The sequence below is a fragment of the Amia ocellicauda genome, chromosome 3 (assembly GCF_036373705.1).
Source record: "Amia ocellicauda isolate fAmiCal2 chromosome 3, fAmiCal2.hap1, whole genome shotgun sequence".
Taxonomy (NCBI): Eukaryota; Metazoa; Chordata; class Actinopteri; order Amiiformes; family Amiidae; genus Amia; species Amia ocellicauda.
Genome location: NC_089852.1, coordinates 17,763,037 through 17,782,241, shown reverse-complemented (window position 1 = coordinate 17,782,241; position 19,205 = coordinate 17,763,037). Strand labels below are relative to the sequence as shown.

The 19,205-nt window shown below is 37.9% G+C and overlaps 1 protein-coding gene across 1 annotated transcript in view; it reads right to left on the bottom strand.

The window, feature by feature from the left end:
- plxna1a (plexin A1a) overlaps positions 1 to 19,205 on the bottom strand; it is a 311,729-nt gene that overhangs the window by 9,333 nt on the left and 283,191 nt on the right. The window contains exons 23-31 of the mRNA XM_066698365.1: positions 18,366 to 18,432; positions 11,162 to 11,308; positions 10,228 to 10,387; positions 8,637 to 8,740; positions 8,155 to 8,251; positions 5,704 to 5,894; positions 3,083 to 3,252; positions 2,195 to 2,407; positions 1,020 to 1,170 (exon numbers count right to left, since the gene is read on the bottom strand). Coding sequence (XP_066554462.1) covers positions 1,020 to 1,170; positions 2,195 to 2,407; positions 3,083 to 3,252; positions 5,704 to 5,894; positions 8,155 to 8,251; positions 8,637 to 8,740; positions 10,228 to 10,387; positions 11,162 to 11,308; positions 18,366 to 18,432 — 1,300 coding nt within the window. The remainder of the gene's footprint in view (positions 1 to 1,019; positions 1,171 to 2,194; positions 2,408 to 3,082; positions 3,253 to 5,703; positions 5,895 to 8,154; positions 8,252 to 8,636; positions 8,741 to 10,227; positions 10,388 to 11,161; positions 11,309 to 18,365; positions 18,433 to 19,205) is intronic.

Below are 19,205 nucleotides of genomic sequence, written 5' to 3'. Positions count from 1 at the left end.
TGGATGTAAGTACTAGCTAAGTGACTATTAACAGTACTTCATTACGTCCCTTTTACCCCCCTGCAATTAACTCCAGTGTAATCTCTGTGACTCCTGCAGTTACATTACATTGTCATTTAATGAAGGTTTTTTCTTTGTAATTGCGAGACTTTCCCTCATTTCTTTCTCAGTTCTCTTTAGCAGTAAATATCTCTAGAAGGCAATACCCCCCCCCAAATTGTTAGGCAGACATATGGTTCTGAGAAAAACAAGAAATGCAAAATCAACTTTTTCCTGTTTTGGATACTGAGGATTATATGCATTGGGGCACTAGTTTTTAAGGGGATCTCTTGGTAAAGCAGCAGCAAAAAGTGATGTTTGTGTTTTGGCATTTATTATGATCAGTTTAAGTTATTATTAAGCAATCATATTGTTAATGAAACTCTAGAAGATGAACACCTTGCTACTATGTATTACAATGGTATTTAATAACAATCTTTCCAATATCCTTATTGTATGAATCACATGCAGGCTGGCATTTGCTTATTGCAAATAAATGACCTGCGTCTTATTATAGAGATGATGCCAAAAGAAAAGTATATATAGGATAGTAAACTTCAGAACTCAAACTGTCTCAAAGAACATTTTCTTGTGCTGCACTGTAGCACAAGAGGTCCCTGATGAGAAACCGCTAACTCAGACAAGAACCTTGTTGCTGTAATTCTTTTCTATGCTGACAGAGCTTCTCCTTGTAGTTATGATAAATCAGAATTTAACATGCTAGTGTGAAAACTAAGACTGCAGCAACAAATATAATGGGGTGGGGGGTGTGTAGACTGTAATTAGTCCTTCAGAGTAACAGTTCTGAATGAAAGAACATGAAAGAAGACTCTGGTCTCAATAGTGGACCGAGTTTCTGAATTTTCCACAGTAGCAATCTCATGGACAATGATCAGTATACTTGGCATATAGTTCTGTACTGGTAGCAGTCACCACAGCACAGAGCTCCATAGAAAAGGAAAGTATAATACAGTCCTCACCTCGTCTTTGTACTTCACAATGTAGGAGTAGATCTCGTGGAGAGCACTTATGCTGTTGAACTGACTCAGATGGAGCCGTGATTGTTCAGCCAAATATGCGCTCATGTCCTGGTCACTGATGGCTGGCATTCTGGAGATATCCGAGTAGTACCTGTTAAAGAGACCAAGCAATGGGGGAGTGTCATGAGAAATTGCATGGCACCACATTTTTAAGGAACCCCTTAGTAGTCAGAATTAACATTCACACATTAACACACTGCTGGTGATCCAAGTTTTCAGCAATAAACATCGTTTCCTAAGCAATATGGACATCTGAGCTTCAAACCAGTCTGTTAAATTCCATTCTGCTTACAAAGTGCATGAACGTGGGTTTGCTGGAAAACACCCATTTAGCATCTGTAGTTAACTTTGAAAGTTAAATCCACTTTAAATTGAATTGCTAAAATGTAATGCCACACATCTGTGGTCTCTCTGGCCTTGTGACAATTACATCTTTCCACTAGTGCAGCAGCCCACTATCAATCGCTTCACAGCACTTTCGGAGCTCCCAGCCGGTCAATGATCAACCATGTGAGAATTCTCCCTCGAGACCACAGACATCAACACACCTTCCCTCCCTATTGCCTCTGTCTTCTGGAGACAGACACAGAATGGCAACTCCAATTATGGCCATGGCTCTGCAGCAGAACGCATTTTACCCAGAGCGCAAAGAAGAAGGCTGAATTAAACCCCTACTTCTAAGAGACAAAAGACAATTGAGCTCTTAATTTCCATTATGGTCATTAATGCATTACTACAATTTGCACAGGGAACCTGTTCCTCAAGGAGAGATCAAATTAACTTATGCAGAGACTGATGCTGATTACATCTGGTTAAGTAATTTTTTTTTTTATTTAATTCTAACGGTGAGAATAGGACTCATATGGGGCATTTATTCATGAATAATGCTAACAGATCCTAGTCTCCAGTTATACAAATAAAAACTTCCACACATCTGCTCTTTAGCATCTCTTTGCACCCAACATAACTGCAAAGCCCTGTTGCATGAAGAAACAGATGGAGAAGGAATCCCTCATAAACCAATCGGCCGTGAAAAGTGAACGCTTAGCATGACTTTGGTTTGAGATGGTCCATACCCGGAGAAGACTGAAAGAGAAGGCAAGCAGTGTACATACCTTTCCACCCAATTCTTGTAGTTTGGAATGTCTTTAGCATACAGCAGCTTGTTGGAAGGCGAGTCCTTGCCTAATTTGTGCTCTGATGTGGAACAGGAGTCCATGAAGGTCTGAGCGACCACTGACAGGCAGGCGTCTGTAATACTGTTCTTGTGGATGTCGAAGACAAACTGGGGGTTCTTTATCACGTTTACCCAGAAACGCAGAGGTAGGCTGAAAGGGAGAAACACCAGCTCAGATTTGGTCAGATTTATTTGTCCTCACCTTCCTCTTGTTATGAAAATGTAATTCCCCCACAGCACAGGATTTGGGAGAATTGAATTATCTGTAATTAAAGCTGTCATAGTCTACATTATTGTAATGCAACATATACTTAAAGATCAGAGGGGGGAAACACATTGGTTGGAGCTCACCGAACATTTTAAAAGATAGAAAAAATAGAGGCCGATCTTATTTTAACATGGCAGATTATCTGATCCCTTCTAACAACTTGAAGTGAAGTACAGCTAAACTTGGGCCTCCCTGCAATTGAGAGATTTTTGCAAGGAATCTCAGGTGGCATGGTCAGAGGCTACATCCCTGATTTTACTGAGGCAGAAGATTGTTGGGAAAAATGTTCTGCTCGCTCTGCTTCAATCATGTAGACCACTTTCTAGGTTTCGCCAGCACCTCACATGTAGGCTGCTGACAAAGAAAGCAAACCCCCCTGGGAGAGAAATAGCCCTGAAAAGTATGTACTCTAAGTCCTGGCATCTGTGCTGTGCTGTTAATTTTGCTGCAGTAGAAACATTAGCTGGAGGGCAAGTGGTTAAAACTGCATACCTTGCTGCCTGTTAATGCCACTGGGAAAAGCACCTTGTTCAGGGTTCACTGCACACAAACACTTACCAGTTACTCTTCCAGGTGTGCCGCACATCTGAATCACTGATCTGGTGCTTGTCCGCTTGCTCGTCCAGGAAGTCGAACATGTACTTGATGGCGAGGGGAAGGGCACTGCCACGGTGGGCAGTGCTGAATATCGTCTCGAAGAGGTCATCGACGAATTTCTGTAACGTACCCTGCAGTGAAGGCACCAAAAACACGCAGAATCAGGCCCCTGGCTTTAAGCTAACTGTCCCATGGCCCTTTTCAATGGTAGGATGGAATTCTGTGTTCAGCAGCAATAAAAAAATAATCTCACATCCTTCATTTGAAATGTGACGTGGTAATTCATTTTAATTTAGTAAATAAAACTAACTAATAATTATGAATTATATAATTTTAGAGTATGTTATTCACCTTAGAGACAACTTAAAGTGTAAATATTTGAATGCATCTCTACTGATTTGTATGGAGTAGCAATCAAAAGTCCCCGTCCCCCCGGTATTAACTCACATCAAGTGATCACTTTACTTTTCTCTGAGCTGAATAAGTGTTTCAGTTGTCTCTAAAAATGTATCATTGGTAAATAAGTATAGTTTAATGAAAAATATGCATTAAAAAAATTATACATCACTGAATAACCATTTCAAATGAATGGTGTTAATATACCTTTGTCATTAAATTCACACCACTAATCATTAGTTTTGGCATTATAATTCTCAAATACAGAACTATGCCACTACTTCATTTGTATTTCTATAGCTCTCTGACTTTCACAAAATCCATACAAATCAAGGCACCATGCTACACACAGCGATTCAGCACATCAGCTCCCTCGCTCTCCCCAGGCCTATTTGTCAATTGTTGTATTAGATAAAACGTCTTGACGCTTAACAAGTCTCAATGCCTCGCAAATTGGTAAATGATCAGTTGGAAGATAGTGACAGAAGAATATCACATTGATGCATATGAAATTATATTTTTTTGTTGACTTATTCCTTTTTCCCCCCACATCTGCAAATCAATAAGTAGTTTCTAAAACTTTAATGGGTTTTGATCTAGAACACAGCTGCGTTAAAACTGGGACCCTTTAACAATGGAGTGTGTCTAAATGGCTAACACATGCAAACTCATTCAGCGGGCTCATTAACAAGAAAGAAGAGTAGAATCACACATTTCTACATGAAGAGGTGGCTCTTTAAGGCAGGAGAAGATGTAGACTGTTCTTGGCAAAACTGGTTATAAGCAACCGAAAATCTGCTATGGTTTACACATAGATTGGGCCATTTAACAAAATACAGGTGTGGATTAAATAACAGATTCCATATGTTGCAGCTGACAGAATAAAGAGGCCAGACTGTTCATGAGTTCATTGATGGGAGAAGAGGGGTGTTGAAGTTTTTGGTTTACTGAAATGTACCTTGAAAAAGACTTATTACCTTCTACATTAAAGCTTGCCCTAAAAATATATATATACAAAAAATTATGAGCAAGCAGAATATCATGATGCTTAGCATCTGCAAATTACCTTGCCAAGCTCAGAGGCCAATACTGAAAATTAGTCATTCTGGAGTAATAAACGACCCAGTGCACATTACACACGGACTCTCTTAATATCATTCCCCAGCCAGCCACAAAAGAACAATAGACTTTTATCGGCATATATATTATATCAGCACTTCATAAAGGCTGTTACAAACAATAGTGCTTAATTTGTGTCACTTGGCATTGATTTGGGCTGGTTCCCAGGGTCGGATTTAGCTGACGAAATAAGGAATAGTTTCCAAATTGCCGTGTCCATCAGAGCTGGAAGACGGGAGAGAATTGACTGACTGGTAGTTTATTTCTGCCTCGTCAACAAAGCTGCTGCAGGGCAAAACCAAATAAATAAATAAACAGAAGTAAAGTGTACTCGTGTTGCTTTCTCAAAAGAGGTATATTAATTTCTAAATTGCTTATTCAGATTAACACAGGGGGGCAGTCTGGTTGACTAACAGCCAAACACGTTGCCTCTGGCTTGTGTTCAGTCCCCAGCAGTCTGTTGGCACACATCTCAGAAAATAAAATTTAGAATGAATTACCTGTCTTTTTTTTTTTTTTTTTTTTTTTTTTGCTGCAAACTGAAATTGACTGCCCAAGAGCCCTGTAACACCATCTCATCTCATTTCATTTTTTTTTTCTCAGTACAATTAGGACCAAAACAATCAACTGCAAGCAATCAAGTGTGATGTTCCTTATTTTCTCCAGTTAGAATGAAATTGGCTTAAGATGCTCGGCAAACATAACGAATGAAAGCTCTTAAAGGGGCCCTAGCAGTTAGACTGTGGAAAAACTGCTGGGATTTTTGAAATTACTTCATTTTAATGAATAAATAAATATACAAACAAAATACATTGCCAATTACCTTTTCTCTCCCCTCCGTTAGTCTCATTCAAATTTCACATGAGAATGTTACTAAATGGGATTACACAGGCAGGTCCATAATCCATTTTTAAAAATGTTATTTGCATCAATTTGCAACAAAAACACCAAAGCCACGCCCCACCTGGGTATCAGGAGCTGGGTGCCCAAAGAATTTATAGATAGACGATTTAGTCTCAAGATTTGCTACATCCACTTGGCTGAAACGGCACACCCCATTACTGTACCTTGGTGGCAAGTAGCCGTGTCAAGTATATCTCGGAGACCATCTTGCTGCCACGGTCACCCTCACGCTGGTCTGAGTGGTCATGGTTCTTAACCAAGTGCCACAGCTTGGTGCCACTTTCCAGGTCAGGGGTGATCATGGGGGTGCGGGACCGTAGGCTGTCTGGGCTGCTGGCTGTACGGAGCATGCTCTCTGTATCAGGAAAAACAAACCAGAACAGAACATAGATATAGTTTATGTTTAGGATTGCTCCATTTCAACAAATATGTTTCAGTGCAGATGTTACATAAACAAAACACTCATTTAAAAGCAAATTGTTTTGTTGAAGCTGACTATCACATGTTAGTCTGTCTGACATGGGGAGTTTATCTATTAAGTAGGAACAATTTCCAATAATTCAGGCATACTTCAGAATTAACAGTTAATTTCAAAAGGTGCAAAATAACAAGTTGGTTGCAAAGAGATTTCTAAAGCTGCATTCTGGTATCCTAATACAATTGTGCTATTCATAAAATGATCAAAGGGTCTATGTAGAAATTGTGTTGTATATGGTTCCAATCCTAAAACTACTGCTTATTTGCATGTTTATTTAGAAGAACCTGAAGATGCACCATTGTTAAATTAACAAGCAGTGATAGCAGTGATATAACTGTTAACCAACAGTTTTGTTATGGTGCATTTAAAACAAATGTTGAAAATCAACAAGCCTAATAATATGTGACACCAGTATTGACTTTTGATTCTCCAGTTTGAGTAAGACTGTTTCCAATATATTTACTGTATATAAAGACAGGCTGTTAAATAACTGCATATAGGCTGCAATTTAGGGGGCTATTTGGTGGGTCTTATTAATTTGTTTGATATTAGTTTATGAATGCAATAATCTCATGAAACCTTGAATTGAAAAATCTCAGTGTGCTAGTTCACACAGTGAGGTTTAGCAGTCTGACACAAACACCCACAACTATTTATAAATGCCAGTGATGGTACTTAACAAAATGCTCCCCTATTGAATTACTTAAAGTATAGGTGCATTTTCGCTATATATATATGCTATAAAAGTATATTGTTTTGATTTCATAAAACTAAATCTGAGTTAATACACTGTGTGTGCTACACAAGACTGTAGTATGAGGACAGACAATGCAGAAAATCCTTTTTGCGCTTTGCCGTCTGCTTAATAAGAATAATCAAGTGTGGAGAAGCTCCTTGAGTTGTGCTCTCAATAACATTTTGAGGCATTTATTTACCGGTTTCTAAATATCCTTCACTCGTCTATAGATCCAGACCAATAGTGCAGTTTTATTAAGGTACTTGGCAAGCAAAATATAAGCTTGTGCTCATCAGTACAACTCAGTGTACAAGGGTAGACACTATACTAGACAAAACTAATTTGCAACAAACTCCCCTTGTCATCTCAAGAACACATTAACATTATGTTGATTACGATGAACAACAACAATGCATTGACACCCTTAAGCGGCTGTTACACTGAGGCACATAACTGTAATGTTTACAGGGGACCGATCTTGCTGTTCAGTGTTGACATTTTATTTGGTGGCAAAAATTCTTCCGCATTTATGTCAAATGGAACATGTGCATCTGTTTGTACTCTCTGAGCTATTCAAAGCAATTTAAGTCAAAGTGTTCCTAAAATGAGATTAAATGTCTTAACCTTGCACTCCAGAACTGCAGTTGCTTGCTTCACATTTTGTTGAAGCCATTTATCGTTGGCACTGTTGCCATAGTAACTAAAAATCGATCAAAATATGCCAAGACTACACCCCCCTCCCCCCTAAAAAATTAAGTCTGGCATTTGAGATTTGCAAGCGAGCAACAATGCTTTGCCAGTTATAAAAACGACATGCTCCTCTCTGTCAGACAGTCATTTTTATTCTGTAGCAAAATTAGGTGGCGGATTTAATGCCTGTCATCCAAAGACATGATCGGAATGGCTTTAAAATGGTGGGAAGGATACAAGTGTCAGGCTCAGGTTTAGCAACGTATTTTCTTTCCACAAAGAAGTACTCAGCAAGATTATAAAGAAATCAATCCTGGACAGAACAAGTTTGAACATTATCTGAGCTCCTTGGATGATCCTGACTTGTGTCAAGTGGAGATTAAGGACCATTTCAAAAGGAGCTTTTTTTTTTTTTTTTTTAGGCCAAAGGATTTGTGCTAAGAGCTTCATAAACAAAATTTCATATAATCACTATATATAATCATGCTTAACATTCTTTACTGTACTCAAGAGAAATATATGTATTAAAAGTACATGCAATATTACTTAGAAGCCTTGCAAATGACAATGGAGAGAAATATACAAATCTCTAGTACTTGCAGGGAAACTTTGACTTTAATATTGATTTTTAAATGTCTCCAATTAGGTACTACGAAGACTCTGGTGTGAAAAAGCTATGAAACAAGAAATATTTAAATTACTTGGATTTACCGTATCTACTGAGCGATTTGGTGAAAGTGGAGGAGTTGGAGATGTTGTAGGCTGAATTCTGTTTTGGTACCAGTGCGATTACTGACCCATCAGTCACCTGGGAGGAAAAGGAATAATTTGTGAAGAGGATATCAGTAACCAATGAGCAAAAAAAAAAAAAAAACCTGAAATCATAAGCACCCTCTCATCTACCAAAGATACCTACTGATTAAAATAAAATAGATAAACATACAAAACTAATACTATGCATTCCCTCCTGCCTACCTTCCCCAGGGCTTTATTTACTCTAAGACTTAGTAAGCATGGTGAGACTACTCGGCAAGGTGTCGGTCACGGGCAATCCAGCGCAAGACTTCAATCCAGAGGAACCAAGCTGTGATAATGTCAGCGGTGTTGTAAACTACTAATTTATGGATTGAAAGCACTATTGTTACGAATAGTTAGGTATAGCAGTGCCATAATTTGAAATGAGCTCAGCTTGCCTGGTAGTGTGCCAGAGTGTTGAGCCGTTTCCAGTCATTGTCAATCTTGGTGGTGACATCCTCGTCTTGCAGGATGATTCGTGCCATCCTACCCTGCCGCCACTCTGCTCAAGGGAGAGAAGAAATTTACAAGAGAGGTCAGGCTTTAGCTACACAAGAGCTTGTTCCAAAACAAAACAGCAAGTGGACTATTTTGTTCCCTGAACTCAAAGAGTTTAACAATCAAGTACATTAAGTTCTGAAAAACTCTCTCTCAGCCTGCTTTAATTGGATACCTTCCGTTTAAGTTACTTTGGACCTGTGATGTTTACTGAACCGATGTTTACTTTTATCTGTGGATATTTTGCTTGTGGGTTCTGCAAGTGACACAGTTTAAGCTTGTTGATAAATAAATACAAAAACATTTGAAACACTCAAAGTGTGATGGGAGAGGAGCTAAAGGACTTGTGATCAAAGTAGCATATAATGTGAAGTTATTTTTATTGTAATTGAACTGGACAGTATAGATGGGCTGTCAGTGTGCACAGTGCTTCACCAATGGGCTTAATTCAGGACATTGATTAATCTTAATTTCCTAAGCATCATCTTATCTTCAGAATTAGTTTTGAACAGTCTGTGCCAGACAATATCTGTGTTTGAATAAAATTAATCATAATATATAGACAGTAGTAATGTAAGCAGAAACACTAATGGAGAATCTGAGTAACATGTACAAGAGGATATATAACCATTAAGAAAAAAAACTGATAAAAGTATACAGTTATAACCCATTCCATAGGGGCCTGAGTGAAGGACGTTCTACCAAATTCATAATCGTGAGCATTTATTTAGCAGGATTAAGAATGGCATTTATATTGGCTTCGCTTCATATCTCAGAGATTTGATGCCAACAACTTTTAATAGACAATAATAAGGATTTTGCTTTGTATAACTAGCTACGGACACACAGAAGTGGGCTTTGTTAGTAGATCTTAACATTTCTGAAGATGAAATGCTTTACATTCACAAAGATTAAAATAACAGAGGTCAAAATGCAGCTTAAGGGCAAGAGTGACTGTTATTAGGACTATGGATTCAAAAGTACATAAAAAGAAAGCTTCTTTTCACTAATCTGTCTTGGTTGGTCGCTAGTAGCTTATTGATCCAAGAACCTCACCGAGGTGCTGTTTGAAGAATCCTAGTGAAGTAATCACATGTTCCAGACTCCTACAACACTGTGAGCGAGCAAAACAGTATGTTGCCATTTTTTTTTTTTATTCAAAAACATATCATATATCCAAATGTAGACAGACACCCATCAAAATGTATGCCTTTAAGCCTCAGTTTCCTTCCCCCTGTGTGCCCACAGCACAAACCAAAGAGCTATAACATTGCAGGCAGGAGTGATGCAGCTCTTAGCGAGAACCCTGCAGAGCCCACAGGTGCCAAGCAAACCACAGGAGTCACTTTTGTGCGTCATGTCAAAAAAAGCCTAGAGGACTTCAAACCCACCCAGCCTTGGCAGTGCATGACGTACCACAGTATGAGGGGATCTGGGTCACAGTTGGCCATGAGATAGCCCTTATTTGAATAAAAGAAAGTGCTGTCTTACCAAGGTCCATGTCTCCTGCTTTCGGCCTCTGGGAATAGGGCATCCCTTTGTAAACAGCGTCCAACAGTTTTTCCTTCACCTGGGTGACCGTGTCACAGTTCAGTCCTTTCACTGTGACCTCGGGCGAGTTCTCATTCTCTGGATTCACACAGTGCAGAGTCTGAGTGGAAATTATATAAGAAAGGCACAGATCTGAAAATGGGTTCACCTTGCAATTTCCATCACAGTTGTTTCTGGGACCAGCACATCTTGTGTAAGATTTGTATTTACACATGCAAAGTGCCCTGTTGTTGGTAATGAACCTGGAAGTAGGCACAATGTCTTCTACATTAATGAGTGGAAATTACAAAAACTGACTCCCTGAAGGAAACACAAGCTAATTATTGAATGTAAAAAACTACAAGTAATAGCTAGATGTGGTTTCTAAGCAGTCTAGCTCCAGGTGGTGATGATAATGGAATGGTTTCCAGTAAAGCTTTGTTGTGTACAAGATGGGGGAAGAAAGAAAAAACAAAAAAAAACAAGCAATAAAACACCTGGGGCTTTCTTTGCTTGCCAGAGACAAGGAAATAAGAGAAAAGATGGAAAGACGAAACATTCCGGATTGTAGTTTGAATCGACTCATTATGTATGGGAAACGTCAATGCAAACTGAACAAAATACTGAATAATGCCTATGCCACAAAACTTTTATATTTTTCTTTATTTTATTTTTCTAATTCAAATACTGGCATATAGTCTATTAAGAATTGTAGAACAGGCTGTAAAATATTCTGCAAGAACAAGTCAGATGATTTTACAACAAACTGATACTTACTATTCTTTGAACAACCCCAAGAAATTAAGAAGCAACTATATACATCAGGTTTTGTTTTTTCCCTATTCATAAAACTTGTCTCCTGCATTCAGAAGTCCTCCATTTATTATATACTAACCAGAGTTTTGTAGTCGATTTGTTGGCGGATAAGCTTGTCTTCACTCAACGAATACCGAGCTTCTCCTGTGATAGCGTCTATAGGTCCTTTCTCCATCTGTTGTTTAATGGCACAGTACAGCATGAACAAGGGTTCTCCAGCACACTCCTGAAAAAAAGACAAATAAAAATGTCTGGAATTAGGGCCATGTGAATTGTCACCAGTTGAGCCAAACCCTTTAAAATGGTTTGGTAAGGTCTTTCCCTCTCTGGGGTATTGGAACAGACCATAATTATAACAGTATTCATGATTTCATCCTTTCATCAATGACTAATGATATATAAGCCCTAGGTAATGACTCCAGGTAAATTATCCTGTGAACTCTGGTGCCACACAGGGTGAAAAGGGAAAGAAAAATGTTCTGCTATAGTCTTTTGCCAATTTTAAGCAAGTGAAACAGATATAATTTGTAAGCCTTGTGGACCACTTCAGGAAAAGCATTACTGACACAGCTGTCAAAAACAGCTGTTTAAGAGCATTCCAGGCTGTCCATAACTTTCCATAAGTTTGTCTTTATTAATATCCCTGATATGAAAATATAGATTTTTGTTATTCAGTTTGATGTTGGCTCTGCAGTTCTAACTACTGTAAAACTTCCAATACTCGCCGGGTTGATATGCATAATCATGTAAACAAAAGCTGGTCTCTAATAAACGCCGGATTGCCCTCTCATGATTTACTGCTGTTATAAAACAGACTTGACTGTTTGATAAATAAAGGAAATCGATACAGTTTCTAATGATACATTAATATATTTGAAAGAACCTTCCACAACGTATTTACATAAACTTTTATTTTAGTTTTTTGCATCTTTCTTGTTTTCAGTAAATATATATATACCCTATATTAATTAAAAAAAACAAAAACAAAAAACACCATCACATGTTTTTATTATTTCTCACTTTAACTATATACATGTATATATATATATATATATATATATATATATATATATACACTCACCTTAAGGATTATTAGGAACACCATACTAATATTGTGTTTGACCCCCTTTCGCCTTCAGAACTGCCTTAATTCTACGTGGCATTGATTCAACAAGGTGCTGAAAGCATTCTTTAGAAATGTTGGCCCATATTGATAGGATAGCATCTTGCAGTTGATGGAGATTTGTGGGATGCACATCCAGGGCACGAAGCTCCCGTTCCACCACATCCCAAAGATGCTCTATTGGGTTGAGATCTGGTGACTGTGGGGGCCAGTTTAGTACAGTGAACTCATTGTCATGTTCAAGAAACCAATTTGAAATTATTCGACCTTTGTGACATGGTGCATTATCCTGCTGGAAGTAGCCATCAGAGGATGGGTACATGGTGGTCATAAAGGGATGGACATGGTCAGAAACAATGCTCAGGTAGGCCGTGGCATTTAAACGATGCCCAATTGGCACTAAGGGGCCTAAAGTGTGCCAAGAAAACACCCCCCACACCATTACACCACCACCACCAGCCTGCACAGTGGTAACAAGGCATGATGGATCCATGTTCTCATTCTGTTTACGCCAAATTCTGACTCTACCATCTGAATGTCTCAGCAGAATTCGAGACTCATCAGACCAGGCATCATTTTTCCAGTCTTCAACTGTCCAATTTTGGTGAGCTTGTGCAAATTGTAGCCTCTTTTTCCTATTTGTAGTGGAGATGAGTGGTACCCGGTGGGGTCTTCTGCTGTTGTAGCCCATCCGCCTCAAGGTTGTACGTGTTGTGGCTTCACAAATGCTTTGCTGCATACCTCGGTTGTAACGAGTGGTTATTTCAGTCAAAGTTGCTCTTCTATCAGCTTGAATCAGTCGGACCATTCTCCTCTGACCTCTAGCATCAACAAGGCATTTTCGCCCACAGGACTGCCACATACTGGATGTTTTTCCCTTTTCACACCATTCTTTGTAAACCCTAGAAATGGTTGTGCGTGAAAATCCCAGTAACTGAGCAGATTGTGAAATACTCAGACCGGCCCGTCTGGCACCAACAACCATGCCACGCTCAAAATTGCTTAAATCACCTTTCTTTCCCATTCAGACATTCAGTTTGGAGTTCAGGAGATTGTCTTGACCAGGACCACACCCCTAAATGCATTGAATCAACTGCCATGTGATTGGTTGGTTAGATAATTGCATTAATGAGAAATTGAACAGGTGTTCCTAATAATCCTTTAGGTGAGTGTATATGCACACACACACAGCTCTTGAAAAAATTACAAGTCCACTGCAAAATTATCAGTTTCTCTGGTTTTACTATTTATTGGTATGTGTTTGGATAAAACATTTTTGTTTTATTCTATAAACTACTGACAACATTTCTCCCAAATTCCAAATAAAAATATTAATGGAATGGAATGGCTGCCATACATGTAGAGATGCTGATTTAAGGAAAAAATGCAGTGGTCTCAATTTTTTCCAACATTGACAAGGTTAGAAATAATGATTTTTAATTGAAATAATTGTGTCCTTCAATCTTTGCTTTTGTCAAAGAATCCTCCATTTGCAGAAATTATAGCCTTGCAGACCTTTGGCATTCTAGCTGTCAATTTGTTGAGGTAATCTGAAGAGATTTCACCCCATGCTTCCTGAAGCACCTCCCACAAGTTGTATCGGCTTGATGGGCACTTCTTACATACCATACTGTCAAGCTGTTCGCACAACAGCTCAATAGGGTTGAGATCTGGTGACTGTGCTGGCCACTCCATTATAGACAGAGTACCAGCTGACTGCTTCTTCCCTAAATAGTTCTTGCATAGTTTGGAGCTGTGCTTTGGATCATTGTACTGATGTAGGAGGAAACTGGCTCCAATCAAGGGCCATCCACAGGGTATGGCATGGTGTTGGAGTGGAGTGATAGCCTTCTTTCTTCAAGATCCCTTTTACCCTGTACAAAGCTCCTAGTTTACCACCACCAAAGCACCCCAAGACCATCACATTGCCTCCACCATGCTTGACAGATGGCATCAAGCACTCCTCCAGCATCTTCTCATTTGGTCTGCATCTCAGGAATGTTCTTCTTTGTGATCCGAATACCTCAAACTTAGATTCTTCTGTCCATAACACTTTTTCCAATCTTCCTCTGTCCAGTGTCTGTGTTCTTTTGCCCATCGTAATTTTTCTTTTTATTGGCCAGTCTGAGATGTGGCTTTTTCTTTGCAACTCTGCCTAGAAGGCCAGCATCCCAGAGCCGCCTCTTCACTTGATGTTGAGACTGGTGTTTTGCGGTACTATTTAATGAAGCTGCCAGTTGAGGAACTGTGAGGTGTCTGTTTCTCAAAATAGATACTATAATGTATTTGTCCTCTTGCTCAGTTGTGCACCGGGGCCTCCCACTCCTCTTTCTATTCTGGTTAGAGCCAGTTTGTGCTGTTCTGTGAAGGAAGTAGTACACAGCGCTGTACGAGATCTTCAGTTTCTTGGCAATTTCTCGCATTGGAATAGCCTTCATTTCTCAGAACAAGAATAGACTGACTAGTTTCAGAAGAAAGTTCTTTGTTTCTGGCCATTTTGAGCCTGTAATCGAACCCACAATTGCTGATGTTCCAGATACTCAACTAGTCTAAAGAAGGCCAGTTTTATTGCTTCTTTAATCGGCCCAACAGTTTTCAGCTGTGCTAACATAATTGCAAAAGGGTTTTCTAATGATCAATTAGCCTTTTAAAATGATAAACTTGGATTGGGAAACACAACGTGCCATTGAAACACAGGACTGATGGTTGCTGATAATGGGCCTCTGTACGCCTATGTAGATATTCCATTACAAATCAGCTGTTTCCAGCTACAATAGTCATTTACAACATTAACAATGTCTACACTGTATTTGTGATCAATTTGATGTTATTTTAATAGACAAAAAACTTTATTTCGAAAACAAGGACATTTCTAAGTGACTAAACTGAACGGTAGTGTACATATATATATATATATATATATATATATATATATATTGCTGTATATTTGTATTGCTGTTAATTGCAGTGATTTAACTGTCAATTGCGACATAAACAATGCATTAATTAAGTATAATGTTGATGGTTTGGTTTAAAGCGTATTTCCATAGTTATATCGAATCTTAGACTGCTAACAGAATTACCGGTATCTTGTTTTCAATCCAGTGTATAGTTCAGCATACATTAAATGTGATTTGTTTGCATCTGTGGAAAGCAAATTATTAAGTAATAATAATAAAATAATAATAATAAAAGCTGGGCCTATTAGCCTATGTCTACAATGTTTCCAGGCTCTTCATTCCCTGCATAAGTCCGCAATGTCTTTTTATTTATAAATGTTTAATACAAACGCCGGTCTCCTACACTCACCGGGGCTTCTTGCAGTTATTTGGAATAAACACTGGGGGCATTTAATTTAAGTTTTACGGTATATTTGTAAGTGTTTTGAAAGAAGCCACTATTTAAAAGTGAACTACATTGGTGTTCTGCTTTGCGAAAATACTACACATAGAGAGTTTGTTAATGTAATAACAAAAACGATCAGTAAGAGATCAAACTGTCTGCAGTATACGTCTCCTTTTGACAAGTAAAATGTTGTGGATTTAGAAAAATGCTCTGAAGATGAATAACAACACAAATGTTGTTTGACATTTGACAGGTAAGGGACACTGCTGTTATACCCTTGTGCAAGATACATTACCTAAATTGTTCCAGAAAAAAAACAAAAAAAAACCAAGCTGCATCAATGGGTAATTGCACGTAAAAAACATGTGATATATTATAACAAGTCACCCTTATTAAGGGCTTCTGTTAAGAAATATTATGATAATTTCACAGGAAAAGCTATGGATTAGCAACATTGCTGCACTCAAATGTAAACTACTAACAAACATCCTTCCTTGACTTAGCTCTCTAATACTTATAAAGTAAACCGTTTAAAACAAAGGGGCTTCAAAAGTGAGGGCAATCAATTTGAAAGTTACCAAGAGGTTAATGATAAAACTTAAAGAGCTTAAAAAGCACTTTGGTGATATACATTTCACTGTGTAACAGAGGCTGTGAAAAAAAATCCGTCCACTTCTGCAATTCTATGCAGAGACAGGAAAGGCACTGTTTTCTTGATATTAGACTTGTAGTTTACAAACCTCAAAGTCTTCAACAATTAACTTTTTTCTACCTAGAAACTCAACTTCAGTCACCATTTGCCGACTCTCCCACAGCCACCATATGTCGTTACTGTTTCGTTAGCATCTGTAGTAATTAAAGAGACAGCTGCTAACAAGCAGGAACATGCATACATCATCCCAAGACCTTCTGATAACACGCTTGTCTTTGAAATTATCTTTAATTTGAGATTTTGGCTTCATTAAGATCATTTGCCACATCGCGGATGAAGTAGGTTGTTAAAATAGCCAGCACGTTGCTGAGTGAATGGAGTAATGACCACAGGGATGAAAATCTTCACAGAACTACCTGACAGTCTGCTAGAAGAGAAGGAAAAACTAATCCTGCTTCTTCATACAGGCCTTATAACTGTTCATAACATGGACAGAATACTAATTCTGTAATGTATTTTTCCTTGTCTTTTCAAATGCTACATTTTCATCACTTTTCAGCTTAAAAAAAACAAATCAAAAAACCTTTCCTACCCACAGATCTCTACTGCTGGTGCAAATGATGGATTCACAGCAGAGACCACATATGCGTTGAAAGAGCCTTTTAAGCAAAGAATTTGACTGAGATTAAGAACATTTGAAAAAAGACTTGCAGAGAACAGCACAAAAGCTAGCTAACAAGGCTTAATTAGCACTAAACAGATATACAGAAGCAACCGAAACACTGCAAAGTTACCAAAAAAATACAATAAATGTTTTTTTGTTTTTTTAACGGTAACTATCACTGGCTCTTTTTCAGGATGCCTTTGAAGAGTACTGATCAAAATCGAACACACGGCTTCTGAGAACGAGATTTATGTCCTTTAAGTATTCCTTTATGTCGGAGAAAATGTGTCCATCGGAATGAGTCTCCGCTGAGCTGTCACAATTTGTAATTGCAAAATGAAAAACAAAGATTTCACGCGATCTGTAACCACCTTAACATTTTAAATCCACTGGAAAAGCTATTAATTTACTTTGCCACATTCGAGACCCTACATAATCTGACGGCATCTTTGTGTTTCCTGAGTGAAATAGCTGTCTTTTACAGTTATCACTCTTACTAGAACACGGTGAATGCACTTGGTTGACAGAAAAACAGATTAGCCTAAAATTGTGAGAATCACTTACCTGATTCTACTTACTTTGTTCAGTCTATAAAGCAGGAAGATTAACCTACATATTTAGTAGAAAACCTTTTAGTAATTCTAATCACAAAGTACTTTTTCACTTGCAGCTTCTTCTGGCACATTAGGGTTTTATAAAAAAAACAAAAAAACAAAAAAAAACATTTAATTGAATAATGTTATTGTTGTACACTTTGTAATGTTTTGTATTAAATCAAATTGTACTGGAAAGATGCCAAAAAACAAACGTACAATCGCTTATATGTTCCTGTTGCATACCCATGTCCAAATACAGTTGCTGACACTAGATGTTAGAGGGTAAAATGAGTAAGAGTACTTAAAGCCGTAAATCTTATTTATTGAGCCATTTGATAAAGAGTAAAGGAAGAAAAAAAAAATTGCATCTTGTACATCATTACATTACCACTGAGGGATGGTGTGATTCAAAACAGAAACACACACACACGCACAAAAAGGGAAATGGAAAGATTCAGATCATCAGGCACCTAATGTTTGTCGGTTTTTCTTCACATTTCCTTTAACCTATGAATTGCTTTTGAGTTTGCGCCATGTCTCATTTAAGTCTGATAAATGAGGAAAATTGCTGTTGGAATACTGCTTTGTCACTGCCTTGCCTATTAGTAAACAAGCAGCTGAATCTTCCTCACAGTCATTTATAACTAGATCAACAACATGGTAACAGACCTAAACAAAATAACGCATAGTTTATCCAGCTGAAGGGATGGTTTCTAAAGAGTTCTAAAGAGGTGTTGATTGGATATCCACAGTAGTCACAATCTCAGACAATTAGCGGTGTTGAAATGTTGTTTAACACTATTTCTTTACCTGATATGGGCAATTATCTTTTTAAAAGATGCTATTGTTTGAACTTGTCAAAGACGTGGGAGACAAAAAATGATATTATACTTAGACACTTACCTTCAAGAATTTGTAAAGTAGGAAAGTAAACCAATTCGTCAGCATTTTCTCAGCAACAGACTCAGTCCTAAATGAAGATACAAATAAAGTTCTCAAGATTTGTGAACTACAGTCACAATTACATTTAAATCCTAAACTAGAAGAAAGTTGTTGTTTTTTAAAGGGTTTGAGCAACCTGGAGCCCCCTCGTTTGTAAAGAAATATGTGCTTTTAGTGTGATGTCAAATAAATGTAGAAATCAATCTTTCTTGGAAGACTGTGCACCAGGTAGGAACAATCACTGGAATCCCAGGGCTTGGAGAAACAGCATTCCAACAGTGCTGTCAAAGAGACCATCTGTTCTAAAAAATGTTTAGATAAAACCTTTCAAAGAATTGTGTATTTCATTTAGATTATTATTTGTCATCATGATTTGTAAAGGACAAGCTTGGGAATAAAAATATTTAAAAGTGAAGACAATGCATATTATTGGTATATTGTGTTATATATAACCCTGGAAAGGCATAGTATAATCATAAAAAAAATGTATGCAGCATACGAATGGAATAATTCGGTAGTAAAGACGACCTCTTGGTATAATCATTAAATCATGTGATCAATGCCACCAACCATAAGTACTTGATGCTGGCATTGTACTGTTTAGATGCAAAAAAACAACAAAACTTAGTAGACAATTGCTAATAGTTAGCAATAGGGTTAGTTTTCATATGGTCCAGGCCTTAGCAAGTTCTAGGCTGTGATTTCATAAAGTATGTCTTTAACAAACACTTAAAGCAAATCTCAGTGAGAGAAAACAAATGGGAAAGCCTTCTAAATCTTCAAAGAGAGCTTGGTCTCGTA